Source organism: Myotis yumanensis, unplaced genomic scaffold (assembly GCF_028538775.1).
Source record: "Myotis yumanensis isolate MYYU_CA2020_CCGP unplaced genomic scaffold, mMyoYum1.0.hap1 SCAF_4, whole genome shotgun sequence".
In the NCBI taxonomy this organism is placed as follows: domain Eukaryota; kingdom Metazoa; phylum Chordata; class Mammalia; order Chiroptera; family Vespertilionidae; genus Myotis; species Myotis yumanensis.
The window spans coordinates 31,128,358-31,149,770 of NW_027223755.1; the positions used below are offsets into that span (position 1 = coordinate 31,128,358).

Below are 21,413 nucleotides of genomic sequence, written 5' to 3' on the forward strand. Positions count from 1 at the left end.
CACGGGCCCTGCTCTATGTGAGACGGGGTAGAGCCATACCTCCCCATCGGCCCTGCCCTGAGTGTGACAGTGGCGGCGCCCCAACCTCCTGATCGGCCCTGCTCTGTGTGTGACAGGGTGTGGCGCCCCAACTCCCCCCCCGCCCACGGACCCTGCTCTGTGTGTGACAGGGGGTGGTGCCCCAACTCCCCTATTGGCCCTGCTCTGTGTGTGACAGGGGGAGCTCCTCAACCCCCTGATCGGCCCTGCTCTGTGTGTGACAGGGGGGAGCTCCCCAAACCCCTGATGGGCCCTGCTCTGTGTGTGACAGGGGGGAGCTCCTCAACCCCCTGATCGGCCCTGCTCTGTGCGTGACAGGGGGGAGCTCCCCAAACCCCTGATGGGCCCTGCTCTGTGTGTGACAGGGGGCAGCGCCCCAACCCCCTGATCGGCCCTGCTCTTTGCGTGGCAGGGTGTGGCGCCACAACCTCCCCATCGACCCTGCCTTGAGTGTGACGGGGCAGTGCCCCAACCCCCCAATCAGCCCTACCCTGAGCATGACTGAGGGTGGCATCACAACCTCCCAATCCGCCCTGCTCTGTGCATGACAGGGGGCGGCGCCCCAACTCCCCAATCGGCCCTGCTCTGAGCCCGACCAGGCGCTGCACCTAGGGATTGGGCCTGCCCTCTGACACCCAGGAGCAGGCCTAAGCCAGCAGGTCGTTATCTCCCGAGGGATCCCAGACTGCGAGAGGGCACAGGCCAGGCTGAGGGACCCCCTTCTCCCCCCGAGTGCACAAATTTTTGTGCACCGGGCCTCTAGTAGTATATAAAAGGATAAATACTTATTTTGAATATATGAACATTCATGTAAAGGAAGGCCCACTTACTCTCGGTTTATCCCTCTACAAACATTGAAAGAAACATACTGTTTTTTACTGATAAACATATTGAGACTTAAGATGATATTGTTCCAAGAGAATATAAGGAAAATTCATGCTTTATGGCAGTTTCTACTGTAAAATAGGCTTTCTTACAAAATGACATATTTATCTGTAAGTCTACAAATTCCTATTTTTCTACTTAACTACTTTCATTTTATCTATTCCAAATATTTACAAAACTAGATTTCCTTTCATAAATGATTTATGTTGTTTAACTTTAATGGAAGCTGTTAGCAAGGGTCTGATAACAATTAGTTTTGTTTGAAAAGACAAAAAGGAAAATTCTTTTTTAGGAAAAATTAGTCTCCATGTTTTTCAATTCTGAAATCTTTATCCCATCTTCATATGTTAAATTAATTAACATATTTTGATTGGCTCTCCATTTGCCTAAATAGTTGTTATAAGAAACTGAGTGGTCAGAGTAATGGTAAGTAAAGAGAAGCTATGTGAAGGCAGGAAAAAAGAACAGCTTTCTGCCGTCCATTTCCTTTTATGCAGAAGGCAGAAGCTTGCACCAGCTATAAGACTGCAACAGTAGAACTGAAGCAAATAAGTAGGTACAGGCAGCTTCAGGCCATGTGGCTGATCCTCATACAAAAGCCAGGCAATCCAGTATCTCAGTAGGCTCTTGCTACCCATGTTGGGTTACTAGTGCAAGTTCAACTCAGTCCTGAACCTTGCATTCTGCTCAAGAGAAAGACCTTCCATGAAAACAAGGTTCATAGAGGATCTTGAAGAGTATGGAAGCATGGAAAAGTATTTTCTTCTACTTCCGCTATTCCCAGTATATTATTGAGGGAGATCCTTTATGATATGTGGTCACATCACCTGAGAATTTTACAGTGTGTGAGAGGCAACGATTACTCTCACCCTCACTCACAGCAACTGTCCCCAACTCATAGTTACTATGGTTATTAAACTATATGTGGGGAATTGTCTATTTTGTGGAAATTACAAGAATATTTATATTCTTTCCCTCATATGTTTGCTTTGAGGGGGAAGTTTCATTTGATGGGCCCTTTGTGTCTAAAAGTCTGTAACACTATAACCCCCAAAACCTTTTTTTCCCTTTAAGTACAAACCATTATTTTAAATACTAAAGGCCTAGTGCACCAATTCGTGCATGGGTGGATCCAGCCAGCCCGCCCCCATCAGGCTGATCAAGGGTGGGACCAGCCATGGGGGCGGGGGGCCACGGGCAGTTGGCTGGCCGGCTCCTCCCCTGGTTGAACTCCTGGTTGAACTCCCAGTCAAGGGGACAATTTGCATATTAGCCTTTTATTATATAGGATTGGTGCTTACGTTTTTAAAGGACTATTGTTACTTGAAATTCATTTGAGAAACCAAGATTGCATCATACATTTAGATTCCCAGATGTTGCTGTTAAGTGTCATATATATTTTGTGTCATTTTAAAGTGTTGAAATTAACAATTCACTTGGGAGTACTTGGTTTTGTCAGTGTTGTCAATACATTATATTAACAAGTTTTGTTATGTTATATGTTTTTAAAAAATTAGAAAATAACATAGCAAAAAGAACATTAAAATGGTCACCCATTTAGAATTGATCATGAAGACAGAAGAGAAAGAAGTAATCAGCAAAAAAATATGACTGAATTTCGTGTTTTTAAGATGCACATCTTTTCAAATTTTAACATCTCTGAAACCAGCTGTGAAGGAGTATTAATTGCTTTCTAGTGGTGCAAACAACAATGGTGCTTTTTAATTTGATGGCCTTGTCCTATATAATAAAAGTCTAATATGCTAAATGTACGGTCGACTGGTTGGCCATTCAACCAATCAAAGCATAATATGCTAATGATATGCTAAGGCTGCTTAACTGCTTGTTATGATGTGCACTGACCACTAGGGGACAGATGCTCCAACCAGTAGGTTAGCTTGCTGCTGGGGTCTGGCTGATCGGGACTGAGCAAGATGGGCTGGACACGCCCTGGAGCCCTCCCGCATTCCCTCCTCAGCTGACCAAACTCCCACATCTCTCCCCGGCCCCAATTGTGTCCCTCCGCCTGGCCTGTGCCCTCTCGCAATCCGGGACCCCTTGGGGGATGTCGGAGAGCTGGTTTCAGCCTGATCCCACAGGCCAGGCCGAGGGACCCCACGAATTTGTGCACCAGGCCTCTAGTATTTAATAAAAGACAGTGACAGATTCCTTGTAATTTGGGGTGTACAGATAGAATAGCAAATCTGAAAGACAGGCTGCATTGCAAACTGCTCTCACTGGTTTGAGGAAACATTTCCATTTGCAAAGCGCTCCCTGGAACTGATGTGTAGAGCATGCTCAACTCTCTAGTTCCATTCCTCTGCTTGACTGCCATACCACTCCAGAGCAGAAAAAGTAGATGGGGCTTGGTTCTGGCAAGATAGAGGGTGGCCTTAGCATCCATGCTTTAACTCCCTCAGAGGAGACTGGTAGGGGCATCATTCTGGGGCCATCTTTCCTTCAGTTCATCTCCAGTAAAAAGTATGATTACTGATGATTAGCTTTCAGGCAGAAAATAGCTGTTAAGCTTAGAAAATCTTTGATAGAGTGACTGTTATGCTGTTGTGTAATATTTCATGTTAAGTAGTTTGTTTCACTTATTGAGTAGTAAATATTTCTATGTTATGGTTCTTCACATCTTTTTATTATAGTACATAAGGACAGAACTATTTAATTCAAGTAACTCTGGTATGTAATATAGCTTTTTCAAACATCTTGTACATATCTATGTATTATTTGAATACAAAGCAAGTATATACTTTATTTTTTACTAGCTATTTTTTAATACAACCTGTAGGTTGGGTTTTCTTCTAAATAGAAATTTAAGTTTCTCCTATCTATATATTCATGCAGGAAATACTAAAGAATGAAAAGTATAGAGAAGAAATTAAAATAAAAAGCAAAGAATTTTATGACAAAGAAAAACTCCTTAGTAAAGAAAGCAATGAACTCTTGGCTCCACCAATTGAAACTCAGATTAAAGGGCATGCATCTGCCCCATACTTTGGAAAAGATGAACCATCAGTGGATCCCACCAGCACTGGTCAAACCTTTCAACCGGGATCCTGGATGCCACAAGACAGCAAGAAGAAGCGCAGTCAATGAGTGCCCTATGGTAAAAAGTTGTTTCATTTCTATGTATGTGACTATTTTAACAAATAAAAGTAAAAAATTACTTTGTGACTTTATGACTATACAATAGTTCTCTATTCCATTAAGTTTAAGAATTCATTTTTTTAGTATGCACAAGAAATGTGAGGAATGTGCTTAGTTTTTCCCTCCTTGGATTGTTCCCATAAGAAGTATAATATAGCTGGAAATGCTCAGGATTTTGGATCCTTATCATTTAAGGACCTCCAAGATATATCTTGGTAGAAATGATAAGGATAGTGACCTCTCCTAAATGATTAAATATAAAAGAAAAAAATGAGAAGACTACTATTTCTGGAGAGGCATTCTATAAGATTCTAAGGATTAATCAAGAATATAAAATTGAAGCCTAGCCAATGTGCTCAGTGGTTGAACGTTGACCCATGAACCAAGAGGTCATGGTTCAATTCCCAGTCAGAGCACATGCCAGGGCTGCGGGCTCGATCCTCAGTAGGGGGCATGCAGGAGGCAGCCAAATGATGAATCTCTCTCATCATTGATGTTTCTATCTCACTCTCGCTCTCTCTCCTCCCCTTCATCTCTGAAATCAGCAAAAACATATTAAAAAAATACAACATACATAAAATTGGATAAAACATTTTTAGACCAAGAAAACTTGATTGATAAATGGGGAAAAACAAAACAGAAAAACCGTATGCCCTCGATGAGTAGATGGGACAAAATCTAGCTTATAGATTGAGGATGGAGTTGAGAACAAGAATTAGGGCCATTAGAAGCAGACTATCCATCACAAAAGTCTGAGAGAAGAGTAAACAGAAATAGTACAATTACTAGAATTCCATGAGATTAAAAATTACTTTGAGAAAATGGAAAATAGGAGAGGGTTCTAAGAGAGTGATTCCACTGATAGTGGGGATTCCAGTGACTTGTATATTGAAGAAAAATGTAGATGGATGACAACATTAAAACACTGATTTTATACAAAGGTATTTTTGAAGGGTCACATTTTTCTGAAGTGTACAACCTAGTTTTGTTGCTAGTTAGTCTTCTAATTTTAATACAGAGTTCTTTTCACAGTGTTTGGCCTTTTAATAGGCACTCAATAAATATGTACTGAATAAATGACCCAAATGTTAATGCTTTGAATAATATAAGGAAATCCTTGGGTGTTAACAATGAACTCCTAAAACAAAGGTTAAGATTTTTACTTAATAGATAGTAAAATTTTTTATTGCTTAATAAACTACAGAAAAATACTTTATAAAATATACTAAAACAAGTAATCAAATCTAATCACTGTAAATACTGATGTAATGACAAAGCTGCTAGATGATAATACTAATATTCCAGCAGCCCTATTACTATCTCTTGATATCATTAATCAAACCTCAATTCTCAAACGTCTCCCTTCTTGAACAATTGGCTTCTCAACCTGACAACTCTTTCATGCTAATAGCTATATGATCAGTCACAAGTCTCTTAGGCAACAAGGGAATATGAGTCAGTTTACCAGTTAAAATCTCAGGATATTGTGCTGTATTTTCATGGTGTGTTTTTGTTTGTTTGTTTGCTTTTGTTGCTGCTTATTATTTTCATTTTTACTATACATTTCCTTTCCTTTTTGTTAAATTTTCATTTACATTTCATTCCCTTTTTGTTTTTAAAGTGTTTATAGATTAAACAGTACATTAGACATGTGCTGTATATAAGGTTAAAACAGGGATTCATTTGGATGTCTGGAATGGATTAATTCAATTTACATTATTTCTAGTGGGAAAAAATGATTTGGTTTTAAACAGCCGTCTGGAACAAATTAAGTTCGAGAAACGAGGTTCCACTGTAGAAAGTATTAGTACATTTTACCATAGAGTCAAAAAAGGAACTAGGCAACATAAAAATAGGTAAAATTTATAGTATAATTGATTGTAAATTACGATTAAGATGTTCTTGAATTCTAGATTACAAGAAAAATTGTAAATATCCTAACATGCTAGAATATTTCTATTGCCAAATTCGTATTAGCTTAATGTATCTCTTGTACTAGTAAATGTTTGCCATATATATAGCCTGTTTATAGACATCTGAAGGTATGACAGAATTTATATTGCTTTTAATTTTTATAGTTTTCATTTAAAATATTTTACAGAAGCAGCAAAAAAAATGTATTTTTAAAAATTTCCAGCCGAGTTCTTGTGGGAAAATACCTTATGTTACAGTAAGATGGTACCGGCCCACCATCATTAGAATATGCACTTTCAAAGTCATTTTGACAGGTGAGGAAGTTTGGAGTAACCCATTCACACTCCTTTCCTCAAGGCTAACATTTTTAGGATGACCGATTGACTGTTAGGTGTTATCAGAAGAGTTAAATGTCCTACATAAAAATTGATCTGTAATCTTGACCTAATTAACAGTCTTTTCATTATACTTGGCTTTTAGGCCAGGCACATGCAAAGCAGAATTAAAGCATTAAATAAAATATTAGCTTGTCTACAACATTTCATATTTTAAATTGTTATATTTTGGACATTTATAATTATTTTAAAGAAAATGTTTTTCACCTCTTCAAGACAGACTTCAAAACTATGTAGTTTTTAAAAAATTTAAGTACTTTCTCAGAGGTAAATCCTTCCTGATTTCTTATGCCTCTACAATACATGCATATAATGTATATTTTAATCAATATTGGGCTTATTATATTTTAAAAACTATTTCAGTATAGAAAATGTGTTGGCTGTTGGGTTTAATCCTATAAATCTAGCTTAATAGCTATGCTTTGAATATTTAAAGTTAAAAATCAACAAAAAATAGAAGAAATATTTTTTCCCTATTATCTGTTACCTGTTTCCATTCCTACTTTTACTAACAGATTTCTAGCTATCATTTTTCTTTTTAATTTTTATTTCTTAATTAGCATTGAGCCAATACCATTATATTTTCTTAAGGCCATCTCATTACCCACACTATTTAAAATAAAACCTGAATTTATTTAGCCAAAGCTTTTTGTTTGTGTTCTTTAAAGAAAAAATTAGAGGTGAGAGTCTATAATAGTCAAATTAAGTTAAAAGACTCCAACACAGATGAAGGAATGAATCCTAAGTTTTACCTTATGTTTCTAAAACTTTTGGTATTTGAACATGGAATCCCTTTTAATGTTTGAGAGATACAGAATTTGTCCAGATAGGATATCAACCAGAGTGATACTATAACCAATTGCAAACATAAAAGCAATCATTCCTAAATAGAAACCAAACTTTCTCTAAGTGAAAAGCATATGAGGTATAAAGTGCCCCTTGCCACTTTCCCTTACTTCATCTATAAGGAAAGATGGAATGGGTAAGGAGCTGTTAATTATAATTTACTAGAGGCCCGGTGCATGAAGGAAGATTCATGCACTCTGTCCAATCTGGGAGCCCTCTCCAATCCGGGAGCCCTGATAGCTTAGGCCTACTCTCTGTGGTTCTGTGCTCTCTGCAGGGCCTAGCCACTCTGCACCTGCTGCCCAGAGACTCTCCCCTGCCTCAATCTTCTAGTTTTGTTATAAGAAGCTTTTCCTTACAAAAGACAATTTTCTTGTATCTCCATTTTCCTTCTTCATGTTCTTCTCTCAGCTCAGCTGAAGACCTTTCTCCTGCCGAGAGGCCCTCCGCGAGCGGGGCGGGGCGGAACGCCTGCATAGTCACCATGGCAACAATGCAAACGTCCTGGCCCGGCCACCGCCATCTTTGTCACATCAATTTGCATATTCCCTCTTTATTAGATAGGACTAGAGGCCCAATGCACAAAAATTTGTGCACTCAGGCTGGCGGGGTCCCTCAGCCCTGCACGCCCTCTCGCAGTCTGGGAGACCTCAGGGGGCCTCCCTCTGTGGGAGGCGACTGGGTGGGCCATCGGGACGGCACCGGCCAGCAAGCAGCCGGCCCTGACCCCTCTCCCCCACCCATCATCCCTCTGCTACTGCTGGTTGCCGCTACCCCCACCCCCCCCACCCCCTCACCCTTGATCGCCATCCCCTCCCTCTGCCTGCTGACACGTGCCTTGGTTGTCCTGGCGCCGCCTGTTCACTGGCCCTGCCCCCCGGGTTGTTCCACTGTTTGGTTAGTTTGCATATTATGCTTTTATTATATAGGATTTCAACATTGGATTTCCAGCTCATAGCTTCCTAAGCTTATTTCCAGTTTGTTTACTATAATTTCAAGAAATAAAGTTAGAAATGCCCTTGCACATCTGATACAGTAATAATACCATGCTGAAGTTTATCACATGGACACTAGGGATCAAATTTCGACCCACAAACTTCGCAGAGAGGAGGAGGGGTTTTTAAATGTTTGCTACAGGCAGCCTGTCTTTTTTACCCCAAAACCAGCCAAAAAAAAAAAAAAAAAGGTAATTTATTGTATTACTTCTCAGAACTTCAAACAATTTAAGTAGGCAATTTTTTTAAAAGAAGTATTCTGGATAATAGTAAATGTGATTCTTTTAACTACAGTGCTATTTGTTTCAATGAGAAAAGATTAATTTTTCTAAAAAAATCCCAAATCTCACAGTAGGCTCAATTTTGAATTCCCACCCCCCAAAAACACACACACACACTAAGACACAGACACAATATTGTAAAATCTATTGACCTTACATGTATAAAAAGGCTTCATAAGGGTTGGGAAAAGCTAAAGAAACAACAAATGCCATATGCCAAACAAACATAAAATTGGCATATGTTTAAGACTTTAAAAAAAATTATAGAAAAAAATATTTCAGTTAAATTAATACCTTTAAATTATCACAACAGAACCAATGAAACCACAGCTTTAATAGATAACTGAGAATTAAGAGGAATATTTCTTTTGTGGTAGTACTTTTACTCTAAAATGTGGCCATAAGTGAGACCTATGTATATAAATACCTTTTGTGAACAACTTGATGGCAGAAACCCAAAAGCATTTTAGATATATCTTAACCTAGTTTTTTCTTAAACTGGCTTCTGCAGACACGAGGGTCAGTAGTTATACCTAAGCATTTTTTTAAAGTATTGTTTTCATTTCAATAATACAAAAAGCATATCTTGATCACCTGAATTACTAGCTCATAACTAAACACTGGATTATTTCAGTGCCTAGGGTTGCAACGTGTTGTTTACAATGGCATCAAGTAAGAACTAACAACCTAAAATAGTGGTAGTATTGTTCCTATCAGTCCATAAACATCCTTAGGTTCTCATTTAAGAAACATTAGCCTCAACTTTTACAAGTATGCTTATCTACAAATGAAATTCATAACCCTTTGAAAAGTCTAACTTTCATAACTAACTTCAATTATTTAATTACCCCCCCCCCCAAAAAAACCGAAAGCCCCTTATAAAAATGTATCCATTTTATTTCAATATCTACTTTCATTTTTAAATTAAAGCTACTGGATAATTTCTGTAATTTAGAATTATCAGGATGAGGAAAATATTAATGAGCTATTAAATAGTGATAGCAAGTAAAATTATTGGACCATGCATTTAACTTATGAAATATGACTTACTCTTTCAGAGTTTCTTGAAAACAAAATTGAAATTTTAATTTTCACCATGAACTTGTTTGATCAAAAATTATAGAACATCACTACATGAGTTCAAAAAATGGAATAAAAATTAAAAGAGGTATCTATATAATCAGCAAATGATCAGATAAGACATTTTAACTACATACTTCACATTTCTTAGCACGAGTAAGAATAAACTGATTCCAAAGTACTACAAGGGTTAGCATTTTTACTGCAAGCTTTAAATCACAGTGTTACTCTATTCAACAAGTCATCTCTAAGTAAATGGCAGTGTTCATAAGTACAAAAACTGTTAGTAGGTGGTACTCTATACAGTCAAGATGAATTTTTTATAAAATTAGATTTTAAAAAGGGCAGAATGTCTGATAATTACCAGTCTCTCGAAGGCTAGGATGAGGAAAATGTAGAAAATGAAGTACTCACTGATTAATAATTGCTTTGAGAAAGCCAGAAATGATTCTAAGATAAAAAGCAATAATGACAAAAGATATAATTAATATGCTGTATCTCTTTTTAAGCCAAAACATACTTTTCACCTCAGGACAGTTCTCATTTTTACATTCTTAGTTTCCTTTGTCCAGAACAGGACCCTTTTTGAGCCAGTATTTGAGTAGAGTTCATAATCTAAAGTCATTTTTTCTCCACAGGATGTATTAAGCTGCAAAATGGCAAATGACTAAGTCAGTTAGAAAGCATTTTTGGCATAATAAATAACTGTCAATAGACTTCTATACAGAAGCCTAAAAGCTGCTGCAGTAGCGGTCAGAACTAACATGATTCTTCCATATGCTCAGGCTTCGTTTATTAAATACTATCATAAATCCAGAAAAGAAACCTTACAGGGTCCTTCCAAAGCTGCAGAGTTTCCCAAATGAGTTTCCTCTGGCTGCAGAGCCTGTTCATTCCTTCAATCCTTTTTCAGTCGTTTAGCTTTTGCAATATTTTCTTGGCGTTTTTGTTTTTTCTTTTGCTCCTTTTCCCTGGCCTCAATCATCTTGGCCAGTTTCCAGGACAGTACAGCACTTGCTAGAAACAATGGCGTAAGGGCCAAAATAACGGTTGTAAGGAAGCCATATGGATCCTTTGCAGCCCATTCCACAACATACTCAGCCCAAGCTTTTATGTCAAACATCTTTGTAATGGTGTTAGGAAAAGGGGACTGGAAGAAGAGAACAAGAGAAAAGAATATGTAGTTAATCAAATTTTGAAAAAGTTACATTTATACAATCAGTTAACTCAGAATTCCATTATCACTCATTAGTTAGTTGTTTTTTAAAAGTACTAATTAGTACTATTTTAATAGACTAATATCTCCAGTTAAGAAAGAGTAATTCAACTAGGACAACCAGAAAACTGACACTTAAAAGATGTGAAGGTATAGAAAATAGAAGTAAAATCCATGTGGAATCTGTCATAAAGGCTATGCATTCTCACGTGCTGCCTATATTCAAGATAAACTTTATTTAGCAGCAAACTTTTATAAGAATCTTGAGTTTTATATACTCACTCCAGGAAACAGCTAAGTCCCATTTGTTTTTGTTGTGTGTTTTTACATAGCCTTAGTACTATTAAGTATTAATCAACAAAAATACAAATCATCAACTTTGGTGTTTGAAAAAGACAAGCCAGAGTACAAGAAATGCTTGGAGTAGGAGAGGTAATGGATGGCCCTTTCCAGGAATAAAAAGAAGCTGCAATACTATCCATTCATATGCAAAAAGATATAAGCAAAAAGTGACATGCTATTTTATGCCCTCTTTCAGCTTTGAGGACTCCTACTTGAAGACATAATTTAATCAATGAGAATATATTTAATAATGGGAAAATTAACCATGACAGGTGCCATGGATTTTGTTCCCTTTTGAGTTGATAAGGGAGGGCCATCTGGCAAATGAGGAGAGTGTGGATTTGAGTGTCATTTTTTATTGTGCCCTAGAGGCTTTTCTACCTTTCACATTTGTGTCAACCTCTATTCAAAGTGGAGAATTAGAATACCTTGGTAGGAATGGGTATATATACAGTCACTTACAATTTCAGCTGGAATTTAAAAAATTATCTACCTTATGCTTGAGTTGTGATCTCTAACTTTGTCCTGGATTAGTGAGCCAATTACAATTTCAGAAGGATGACCCCTGGTTGGTTGTCTTCTTCTTAGCTCTACTACACACTTCTGAGAGGTTTAAATTCTATGTGCTGGATGGGTTGAAAAAAATAAAAAACAAGCTTTAAATCACAACTTTCAGAATAATTATAATACAATTTTAAATGAAAAATTTCTAAATACTAGATATGCAACCTATAAATGACACCTAAAATTGCCTGACATGTTATAGACATCTAATATCGATTTCTTTCTTCCTAATTAGAAAGAAATAATTACTACAACTGCAAATGCCCTATAAGACAATCCTAATTACTGGAGAGCATGTATTTTACTAAATAGCTTATTTCAACAATACAATTATGAATTTTATAATTCAGTGACATAAAAAGATGTTAGCTCACTGATGTTATAGCATATCCATTCCTAGATCTTGAACTTTTTTTTAAATATATTTTATTGATTTTTTACAGAGAGGAAGGGAGAGAGATAGATAGTTAGAAACATCGATCAGCTGCCTCCTGCACATCTCCCACTGGGGATGTGCCCGCAACCCAGGTACATGCCCTTGGCCGGAATCGAACCTGGGACCTTTCAGTCCGCAGGCCGACGCTCTATCCACTGAGCCAAACCGGTTTCGGCATCTTGAACTTTTTATACTAAATATGTCATCGACTATTTACTTATAGGATTAGGTACATAATTACAAAATCAAACACCTCACCTTACGCTTTAGTTTTTTTTTTCTCTCTCCCCATTACACGATTCGTATTCTCCACAGAAGAATCAGAAAAGATAACCAAAACAAAAATCACCCACAATCCCATCACCTCAAGAAAACTATTATCACTGGTTTTAATTATAGCCTACGATTTCTTCATGTTTTGAGCTGGACACACATTAAAGTGCCTAAGACTTGTTCAATATCCTAGCTCACCTTCCCACCCCCAAATTCAAGCGCCCCACCCCCACAGTCGGACCGAGGCTACAGAGAACCGCCTGTTTCAACTCCAGCCCAGCAATGAATTAACTCATGCAAAATGCGGAGCTAAAGGAACTTTGCCATGAAGAATAAAGCAGGAGTGAAGGGCCTGGTTTATGGCAGAGTTCTCCCATTAACACACAGACAGGGGTTCCAGTCCACAGGCCACGCACCTCCCGTGGGCGTCCCACACTCTCAGGAATAAATGTTTCTCTTTCTGCTTCCGTTAGGGGTTCACCGGGCTGGTCTCCGGCCAGAGCCGCGCCCGACGCTGCGCGGACGGCGCTTCACCGCCTCCGCGCTTCCACCTCTTCCTTGGGGCTCCCTCCCGCTCGTTCTCCCCTCGTCCCCCGACCCGGCCCCTGGGGCCCCAGGCACCGACCCTTCCGGCCCGGCTAGCGCGGGCCCTGCGGGACTCGCGGAGCGGCGTCCGGGGGGGCACGGGGAGGCCCCGCCACACCTCGCGCCCCCGGGCCGCGGCAGCCTCCGCCCGGCGCCAGGGCCGCACCAGCCCGAGCAGCCCACAGCCTCCCGCGCATCGCGCCCAGGACCCTGGACTCGGACCCCAACTCCCAACTCACCGCCAGGCCGGAAGCAGGAAGGCGGAAGCCCCGCTTCCCCGCCCCGCCCACAGGTCGGCCGGGTCCGGATCCGGCCTGAGGAAGCCGAGCGGCCAGTTTCCGGCTGCGCGGCCGCCGCGTGCGGCCCGGGACCTCGGCTTCCTGGGCGCGGGGCGGGGCCCGGGGCCCCCGGGGGGCGGCTGGCCCTCGGGAGCGGGTCGGACCTCAGCGCCTCTGCCTTTGCCCCGAGGCCGGGCCCGGCCCCGCCCCTGCGGGAGCCAGTGGGGGAGGGTCCGGTGGGGGAGGTCTGGGGCCCCTGGAAACTCCGACCCCAGAGCGGCGGCGAGCAAGGCGTTGGTCCCCACAAACCGCCCAAAGTCAAGGTGAGGGCCACCCAGCGACTCCTTTCACTGCAGTTAAAGCCTCGCGTAGAGGAGACGGAAAAACAGTGGGACCCTGGTGGGTGCGCTGAATCTTATTACTAAGGGGAAATGCAGCCCTGCTGTGTGAGGACTTTTTGCTGTTTGTTTTTAGTTGAAGAACCGAACTCATTTCGCAAAAGAATGATCGATATTTGCCCAAAGTAAACGATCAGTAATTAAACTGCATCGAGTTCCCACAGAGGCACTTGTTCTTTCAGTACACAAATAAAGAATGCAAAAGTCAACCAGCAGGAGTGAGTTCATGTTGTCTTCTGATCTGCGGGAACCGAGAGATTAGCTCTGGTTTGGTTGGCGACCAAACTTTGTGATGGCTTGCACTGCTCTGCGCTGTTTGACTACTTCTGCAAATGTTGCAAGACCTCTTCAATGTTGTCTGACAAATAAAGCAGGTTTTTATTCTTGAAAGGCTATGGAATGTACTCTTTGAGGAGCAAGCTGTAACAGGTATAACTACTTTAGGTAGAACAACAGTAACTATTATTTACCAGGGAACGGGCTCTTGGCAAATAATCTAATGATCTAAAATAGTGTTACGTTGGGCATATGTTAATGTTTGTATGTTTTATTAGCAGCAGTTGTTTTCTTATCCTTGTTTGAAAACTTGGATGATGGTTTCAAAGCTACTTGGACCTAGCCTGTACCTGTCGTAGCCAGAAAAAGCAGAGTCAGTCCCTGGACTGTGTTTACCGAAAACTTCTTGCTGGAGGTAACTTTATGTGAATTTTTAAAACTTGTCCAAGTAGTAATTCCAGGAGGGGGTCAGAATTTATTTTAACCTTCATTCCAGAGGCCAAGGTGGAGAGACAGTTTCCCCCATTACTGCCTCCCCACAGTTTGCTGAATCCCTTGTTAAACACATAGGAGTCCTGGGCCAGAGGGAAAAGTGCATGAGAAAGCCTCTGTAGCTCGTTGGCTCTAGTGTTCGACCATGCCTTCACAGTCTAGTGTTACGGAGCTAGCTTCCAGGTCCAGGGCAGGCTGCAAGCCCAGGTATGGCATAGAGTTGCCACTGCTGAGCTCCTGTTGCAACCTGCATTGCCTGAATGAGAGGCGGTGTCAAGATTGGTTCCTTCTGTAGTGAGAGTCAAGTTTGTGAGTTGAGATTCACTTGTCTCTGCTGATCATGTATACTCTAAGTCACTCTGAGCCTCTTTCCCCTTCTGTTTGTGGAAAGTATACTAGTTATTGCTGGTGTTCTTTCCACTTTCAAATTCTGTCAGTTGAACTGGATTTGGCCACTTTTCTGACTTATGCTTCATAAGCAATGCAGAATAAGGAATTTAGTGGAAACATCATAGCCAGTTTTGTTAGGGTCTTGTTCTTTATTTGAAAAAGTCCTTAAATGGGTTTTAATTCTCTCTCAAATGCCTTTCATAATACCAGCTTAGAATAACAAGGAAATGAGGTCTGCCTGTATTTATTTTTAAGAAATAAAACTGTATCCATGTAAATAACCAAATTAACTAAACCTTACACTTTTAATTAAGTAGGGTTTGTCTTTGCATAGGAATTGATTTGAGAGAGAGAGAGAGAGGAAGGGAGAGAGAGAAAGCCATTTTTTTGTTGTTGTTCCACTTAGGAATCCTATATAATAAAAGCCTAATATGCAAATTGTCCCCTTAGGCCGTCATTCGATGGAGAGTTCAACTGGGAGTTTGCTCGCTATGACGTGCACTGACCACCAGGGGGCAGCACGGAACATGGCGGGTGTCAGCATACATGGCGCTGGCAGCGGGCGGCAGTGGAGGCGCTGCCAGCTACAATGGGCACCTACGAGAGTGGGACCATGGCAGGATGGTGGAGCAGGTGAGCGGGCGGCACCAGGCCAAGGCAGGTGCAAGCGGGGGCCCGATTGCCCTGCAGACAGCCACCAGTGGCAGGGGGCGGGGCCACCACCCGGCTCCCAGGCACTGGGGGGGGGAGGGGGGGCCTCAATCATTCGCCCTGGAGACAGGATGGTGGTGCAGGTGAGGGGGCGGTGCCAGGCCACGGCAAGGTGCCAGGTGGGGCTGCGAGGCTGGGGGTGCAAGCTGGTGCCTGATCTCCACAAGCCAACCTGAGGGACCCCACCTGTGCACTAATTCGTGCACTGGGCCTCTAGTTAAAGTGTGCCATGCGATGAAAAAGGTTGAAAATCGCTGCTCTATTGCAATTATATTTTGAAAATGGAATCTTACAAAATTGTAACAGGTTTTTCTTCTCTTAGAAAGTTAATTCCTAGTCATTGTCATGTGTTTGTTTATAAGTATTTTCTTTGGATGGTACAAAGTTACATTTTACCCTGACGCATGTCAAATTGTGAATGAGTAAAACCTGAATAAGATTCACTTGTAATGATCTAGACCTGACTAAACGTTTTGAGAGCTTTCTTACGTGTTCAACATTTTGTGCTTATTTCCCTGCAGCAACACTTAACATATTTGACTTATTTTGATGGAACTGGTTTCTTCCCTAAGTTTTATATTGTGAGTTTTTTTTTCCATAGATACACAATGTAATACATTTTTTAATAGGCATATTTTTGTGATTAAAAAAAAGTAATAATCAAGTTTTAGTGCTATTTGGAAGATATACTGAAGAAGAATAATTTTTAAAGCTATTTAATGAGTTGTTACTATGTACCAGGTACTGAGCTAGATGCTTCACATCTATTATCACTAATCCTGAGACTAAACAACCCCCGTGATAGTATTCTTATACCCATTTTACAGATAAGGAACCAGAGCAGAGCCCAGCTGGTGTGGCTCAATGGTTGAGTGTTGACCCATGAACCAGGAGGGGGTGTGCAAGAGGCAGCAGATCGATCTCTTTCTCTAATGGATGTTTCCATCTCTCTATTCCTCTCCCCCTCTCTCTCTAAAAAAAAAGTACAGCAGGATTCTAAGCACATCTGCCTAAATCTCTGCCTTTTTTTTAATGTTCAAAGACTTGGCAAAAAAATACAATAATTTCATAAAATGAAAAGTGTGCGTTTTGACTCTATAATTGTTAATTAACTGTTAATCACAACTAAAATCTTCCTATACTTCAAAATTGCCTGCTGCCCAGGTGGTGGCAGCATGTCTCAAAGAGCTGTTGAGGTGCACAAGGTTCTCCAACCTTGACAGTTGATTTGCCGCTTCATCTCACATACTTGACCTGTCTACCAACCTCTAACTTCTGTATTGGGCCTTTCACTATTAGAGCAACTGATCAGTGATTCCGTCGTCTCCTCAGTCTTATCTTCTGAATGGGTCATACTCTGCCAATTTGCGTTCAGCCTGTTTTGCTTATAAAGCATCACCAAGTTATTATTTTCTAGAAAGGTCATTTAGGTCTATCCAGTAACACAAAGAACTTTTTTTCAAATGTTGTTATTTTTCATCCATTGTTAAAAGTAATTTTAAAAATTAGCTAATATTATGAAATACTTGTTTAAAATAGAAGGCATTCTTGAAAACTTATGGGATATACCAGTTAAGGAGGTAATGAAATACTTTTAAAAGATAGAATTAGTTTTCAAAGTAAGAACAAGAAGATTCAGCAGGGAGCAGTGCAATGTTATCTAATTCAGAAGGAATGCATATACATATATAGCAGGATAACCAGTTAGACCTACTTTAGCCAAAAATTGCTTGTAACATTAGTCTCATATTTTTGCAAGGCTACTGCCTTCTTTCCTCCTCACAAAACCCCTCTCTACTCCTATTTCTTATTTTTTTCACAATACCTCATTTTAACATCTATTTGTTTACTGATTTAATGTCTGTTTTTCCTACTAGATGGTAAGTTATATGAGATCGGTTAACCCAGAACCAAGAATGTTGTTTGGAATAATTGATTCCAAGTTATAGCATTGCTACTTAAAAATGAAACTGTTAGTGTTTGAAGGAATCATGAAATAATCTAAACCCTGGGGAGTTGTGAAGCTCATATTAAAGTACCAAACTGTTGCAACAGGTTTGGAAAGTAATAAGGGATGCTCAGTAAGAAAGGTCTCAAGGTTAGCAAATAAGATGTTTGGGGAAAGGTAAAAGGAATTGTGATTATCTTGTTAATGAAAGAAGGCTAGTTGCTTGAAGATTTCCAAGAATGTAAAAGTGTGTACTAGGAATGTAGTGATTCATCATCTTCATTGATAAGATAAAGGTAATTTGTCCTAGACTGTAGGTGCTGAGAAATAAGATACAAACAAGCTATACTGGAGATCTAAACAGACATCTTTGAAAATGGGCTGTGAGTGTATATGTAGGCTAGATGACCTGTCTAGATATTTCTAGTTTTATGATTCCCAATGTGGATTGCAGAAGAAATACTGCAATATAGCAGATGCTGCTCTGGTTGATTATTCCTTTCTGCCCCTGGCCTTTTCCACACACTTTAGAAGCATTCCAATGTGTTTGTGCACAGTCAGTACAGGTGGTTTATATGTTACTGCTTTTAGTTTACAGAATTGTTTTCACTTAATACTGAAAATTGGGTGTTTCTGCTTTTTAACACTGAAACTGTTTACCTTTACGATTCTGTATCTCCAGAATGTACTATATATGCACTTGCAGCAAACTAATTCCCTGTAGAGAGAAGGGTACCCTTTTGAGGGGGTAAAATTTTTAGCAAATACATCTGAAGCTTTGGTTTGCAATCCTATTAAAGTTCTGAGAAACATTAAGCTTTCCTGCTGAATATAGAGGTTCAATGATTAGGCCTACCTCTAAATAATGTAATTATACTAGCCATGTCAAGTCATCTGTTATTTCTGTTCTATGGTCTCCTAAACATTAAATAAGAACTATTGTCCAATTGGAAAAACTAATCCATATGGTATAAGAATTCTTTAGTGTAAAAGCAATATGTATTGCAAAAACAGCCCAAGCAATATCACCTTCACTAAGTAGCATTTTAATATGACAATTTTGACCTTTACCTAAGCAAACTATTGGAATTAACCATATAAAACATGTTAATCATATCCGCTGTATTTTCAAAAACATTGTCCTTTGTGTCATACAGTGCCATTTATATAAAATCCCATTTAAGATAGGCTAGAGTATTATTCTAAAAAAGTCTGGAAGCCTCTTAAAATTGTTTTCATTTAATTTGTAAATGTATATTTCAGTTAGAATTGACATACAATATTATTTTAGTTTCAGGTGTACAATATAGTGATTAGACATTTATATAACTTACAAAGTGATCACCCCAAGTCTAGTACTCATCTGACACCCTGTATAGCTATTACAGTATTATTGACTACATTCCCTATGCTCTTTATATTATTGACTATATTCCCTATGTACTTTATATCCCTATGACTATTTTTACAACTGGCAGTTTGTACTTCTTAATCCCTTTTACATTTTTCACCCATCCCTCTACCCCAGCGGTTCTCAACCTGTGGGTCGCGACCCCTTTGGCGGTCTAATGACCCTTTCACAGGGGTCACCTAAGACCATCCTGCATATCAGATATTTACATTATGATTCATAACAGTAGCAACATTACAGTTATGAAGTAGCAACGAAAATAATTTTATGGTTGGGTCACAACATGAGGAACTGTATTTAAAGGGCCAGAAGGTTGAGAACCACTGCTCTAACCTTCCTCCATCTGACAACCATCAATTTGTTCTCTGTATCTACCCGTTTGTTTCTGTTTTCATTGTTTATGTGAAATCATATAGTATTTGTCATTTTTTTTGTTTGATTTACTTTACTCAGCATAATACCCTCTGAGTCCATCCATGTTGTTGCAAATGGTAAGTTTTCACTCTTTTATGGCCAAATAATATTCCACTGTGTAAATGTACCACAGCTTTTTTATCCACTCATCTACTAATGCACACTTAGGTTGTCTCTATAGCTTGGATATTTTAAATAATGGTGCAGCGAACATAGAAGTCCATATATATTTATATTTACAAATTAGTATTTTAGGTTTCTTCATATAAATACCCAGAATTGGGATTGCTGTATTATGTAGTAGTTCTATTTTTTATTTTTTTAGTAACTTTCATACCGTTTTCCAAAGTGGCTGCACATATTTGCAATCCTACCAAACAGTATGTGAGGGTTCCCTTTTCTTCACATCCTTGCCAACACTTGTTTTTTGTTGACTTATTGATGATAGCCATTCTGACAGGTGGGAGGTGATATCTCATTGAGGTTTTAATTTTGCATTTCTCTGATGATTAGTGGTGTTGAGCATCCTTTCATATGTCTGTTAGCCATCTGTATGTCTTTGGATACTGTCTAGTCAGGTCCTCTGCCAGTGTTTAATCAAGTTGTTATTTTTTTTGGTGTTAAGTTGTGTGAGTTTTTTATTTTAATTATTAACCCCTTATCAGATGTATTATTGGCAACTATTTTATCTTCTTCCATTCAGTACATTGTATTTTCATTATATTGATGGTTTCTTATACTGTGCAAAAATTTTTAGTTTGATGTAGTCCCATTTGTTTATTTTTTTTCCTTTGTTTTCATTGCCCAAGAAGATCTATCAAAAAAATAAGAGTAATGTCAGGGAGTTTTCTTCTAGGACTTTCATGGTTTCAAGTATGGAAGTCACTTTTTGATAAGAGTCTTGCCTCTCTTTGATTTACTGTCAGGAAGCTCAAGAACCAAATTTGAAATTCATGTTTAGCATCCATCCTGACCTGTATGCTTACATTTCTTTTTAAGCATATTTTTCTTAGGTTAGGCCTCTTTTGCTTCTAGAGGCAACACATTCTATAACTAGGAATAATGCTCTCACTTACCTACCAAGTGACTTTGAAGGATGCCAGTTTTGAATGGGGCCCAGAGCAGGAAAGGGCTCTGCAACAGTTTCAGGCTTTAGGGCAAACATCCCTGATTGACACTTGGGCCATCTGATCCAGCAGACTGTAGTGTCAATGGTGGGAATTATGGCAAGTCCAGAGGAGAATCACAATGCAGGTCCCTGGGGTTCTAGAGCAAGGTCATGCATCTGCAGCAGATAATTGTACGCCCGTTGAAAAACAGCTCTTGGAATGTAACTGGGCCTTGTAGGGACTGAATGCTTCACCACAAGATGCTTAAACCTTCCCCTCCTCCCTGTCCCTATCCAAGTGAGTGGCCAATTTTCTAACTCCATCATTCTACCTATGTATATTTTTTAATATTATCTTGATCTTTATAATTCTTTCTAATATGTTTTTATTGATTTTTAGAGAAAGGGGAAGGAGAGGGATAGAGAGATAGAAACATCGATGATAGAGAAACATCATCGATCAGCTGCCTCCTGTACACCCCCCCACTTGGGGATTGAGCCCCCAACCCAGGCAAGTACCCTAACCAGGAATCAAACCGTGACCTCTTGGTTCCTGGGTTGACACTCAAACTCCTGAGCCACACTAGCTGCGCTCTACCTATATTTTTTAGTTGACATTCTAATAAAAGTGTTTTCCCTTCTCCCACATTTATTTATTGACTGATTGGTTGGTTGATTAATAACAGATGGACTTATGGATTCCTAGCATTAAAATCCATTACTATTATTTTTTATTAGATGTTCTATTCCTCCCAGATTTGACGATGAGAGCCCCAGAATGTGTCCTGTATGTGTCAAGAGCCCCATTGTGCCATGTCCTCATCATTTTTTTTAATCCTCTCCTGAGAATATGTTTTTATTGATTTTAGAGGAAGGGAGAGGGAGAGAGAGAAACATCGATGTGAGAGAGAAACATGGATCAGTTGCCTCCTGTACATGACCCAAGCAGGGATTAGACCTGCAACCTTTTGGTTTACGGG

General features: G+C 39.6%; 2 protein-coding genes across 5 annotated transcripts in view; one reads left to right on the top strand and one right to left on the bottom strand.

The window, feature by feature from the left end:
- NDUFAF2 (NADH:ubiquinone oxidoreductase complex assembly factor 2) overlaps window positions 1-4,107 on the top strand; it is a 112,732-nt gene extending 108,625 nt beyond the window's left edge. Inside the window, exon 4 of the mRNA XM_070412027.1 lies at window positions 3,778-4,107. Coding sequence (XP_070268128.1) covers window positions 3,778-4,029 — 252 coding nt within the window. The 3' untranslated portion in view covers window positions 4,030-4,107. The remainder of the gene's footprint in view (window positions 1-3,777) is intronic.
- Window positions 4,108-10,367: 6,260 nt separating this feature from the next.
- On the bottom strand, window positions 10,368-13,377 carry SMIM15 (small integral membrane protein 15). 4 transcript variants are annotated; one of them, XM_070412030.1, is made up of 3 exons: window positions 13,247-13,377; window positions 11,643-11,775; window positions 10,368-10,741 (listed from the first exon to the last, which is right to left on the bottom strand). In XM_070412030.1, the coding sequence occupies exon 3, from the start codon at window positions 10,712-10,714 to the stop codon at window positions 10,490-10,492; it is 225 nt and encodes a 74-aa protein (XP_070268131.1). In that variant the 5' UTR covers window positions 10,715-10,741; window positions 11,643-11,775; window positions 13,247-13,377; the 3' UTR covers window positions 10,368-10,489. The 4 variants fall into 4 exon arrangements, with proteins under 4 accessions (XP_070268131.1, XP_070268133.1, XP_070268130.1 ...); XM_070412032.1 differs by lacking the exon at window positions 13,247-13,377 and adding an exon at window positions 13,048-13,068; XM_070412029.1 differs by lacking the exon at window positions 13,247-13,377 and adding an exon at window positions 12,839-13,038.
- Window positions 13,378-21,413: the final 8,036 nt, after the last annotated feature.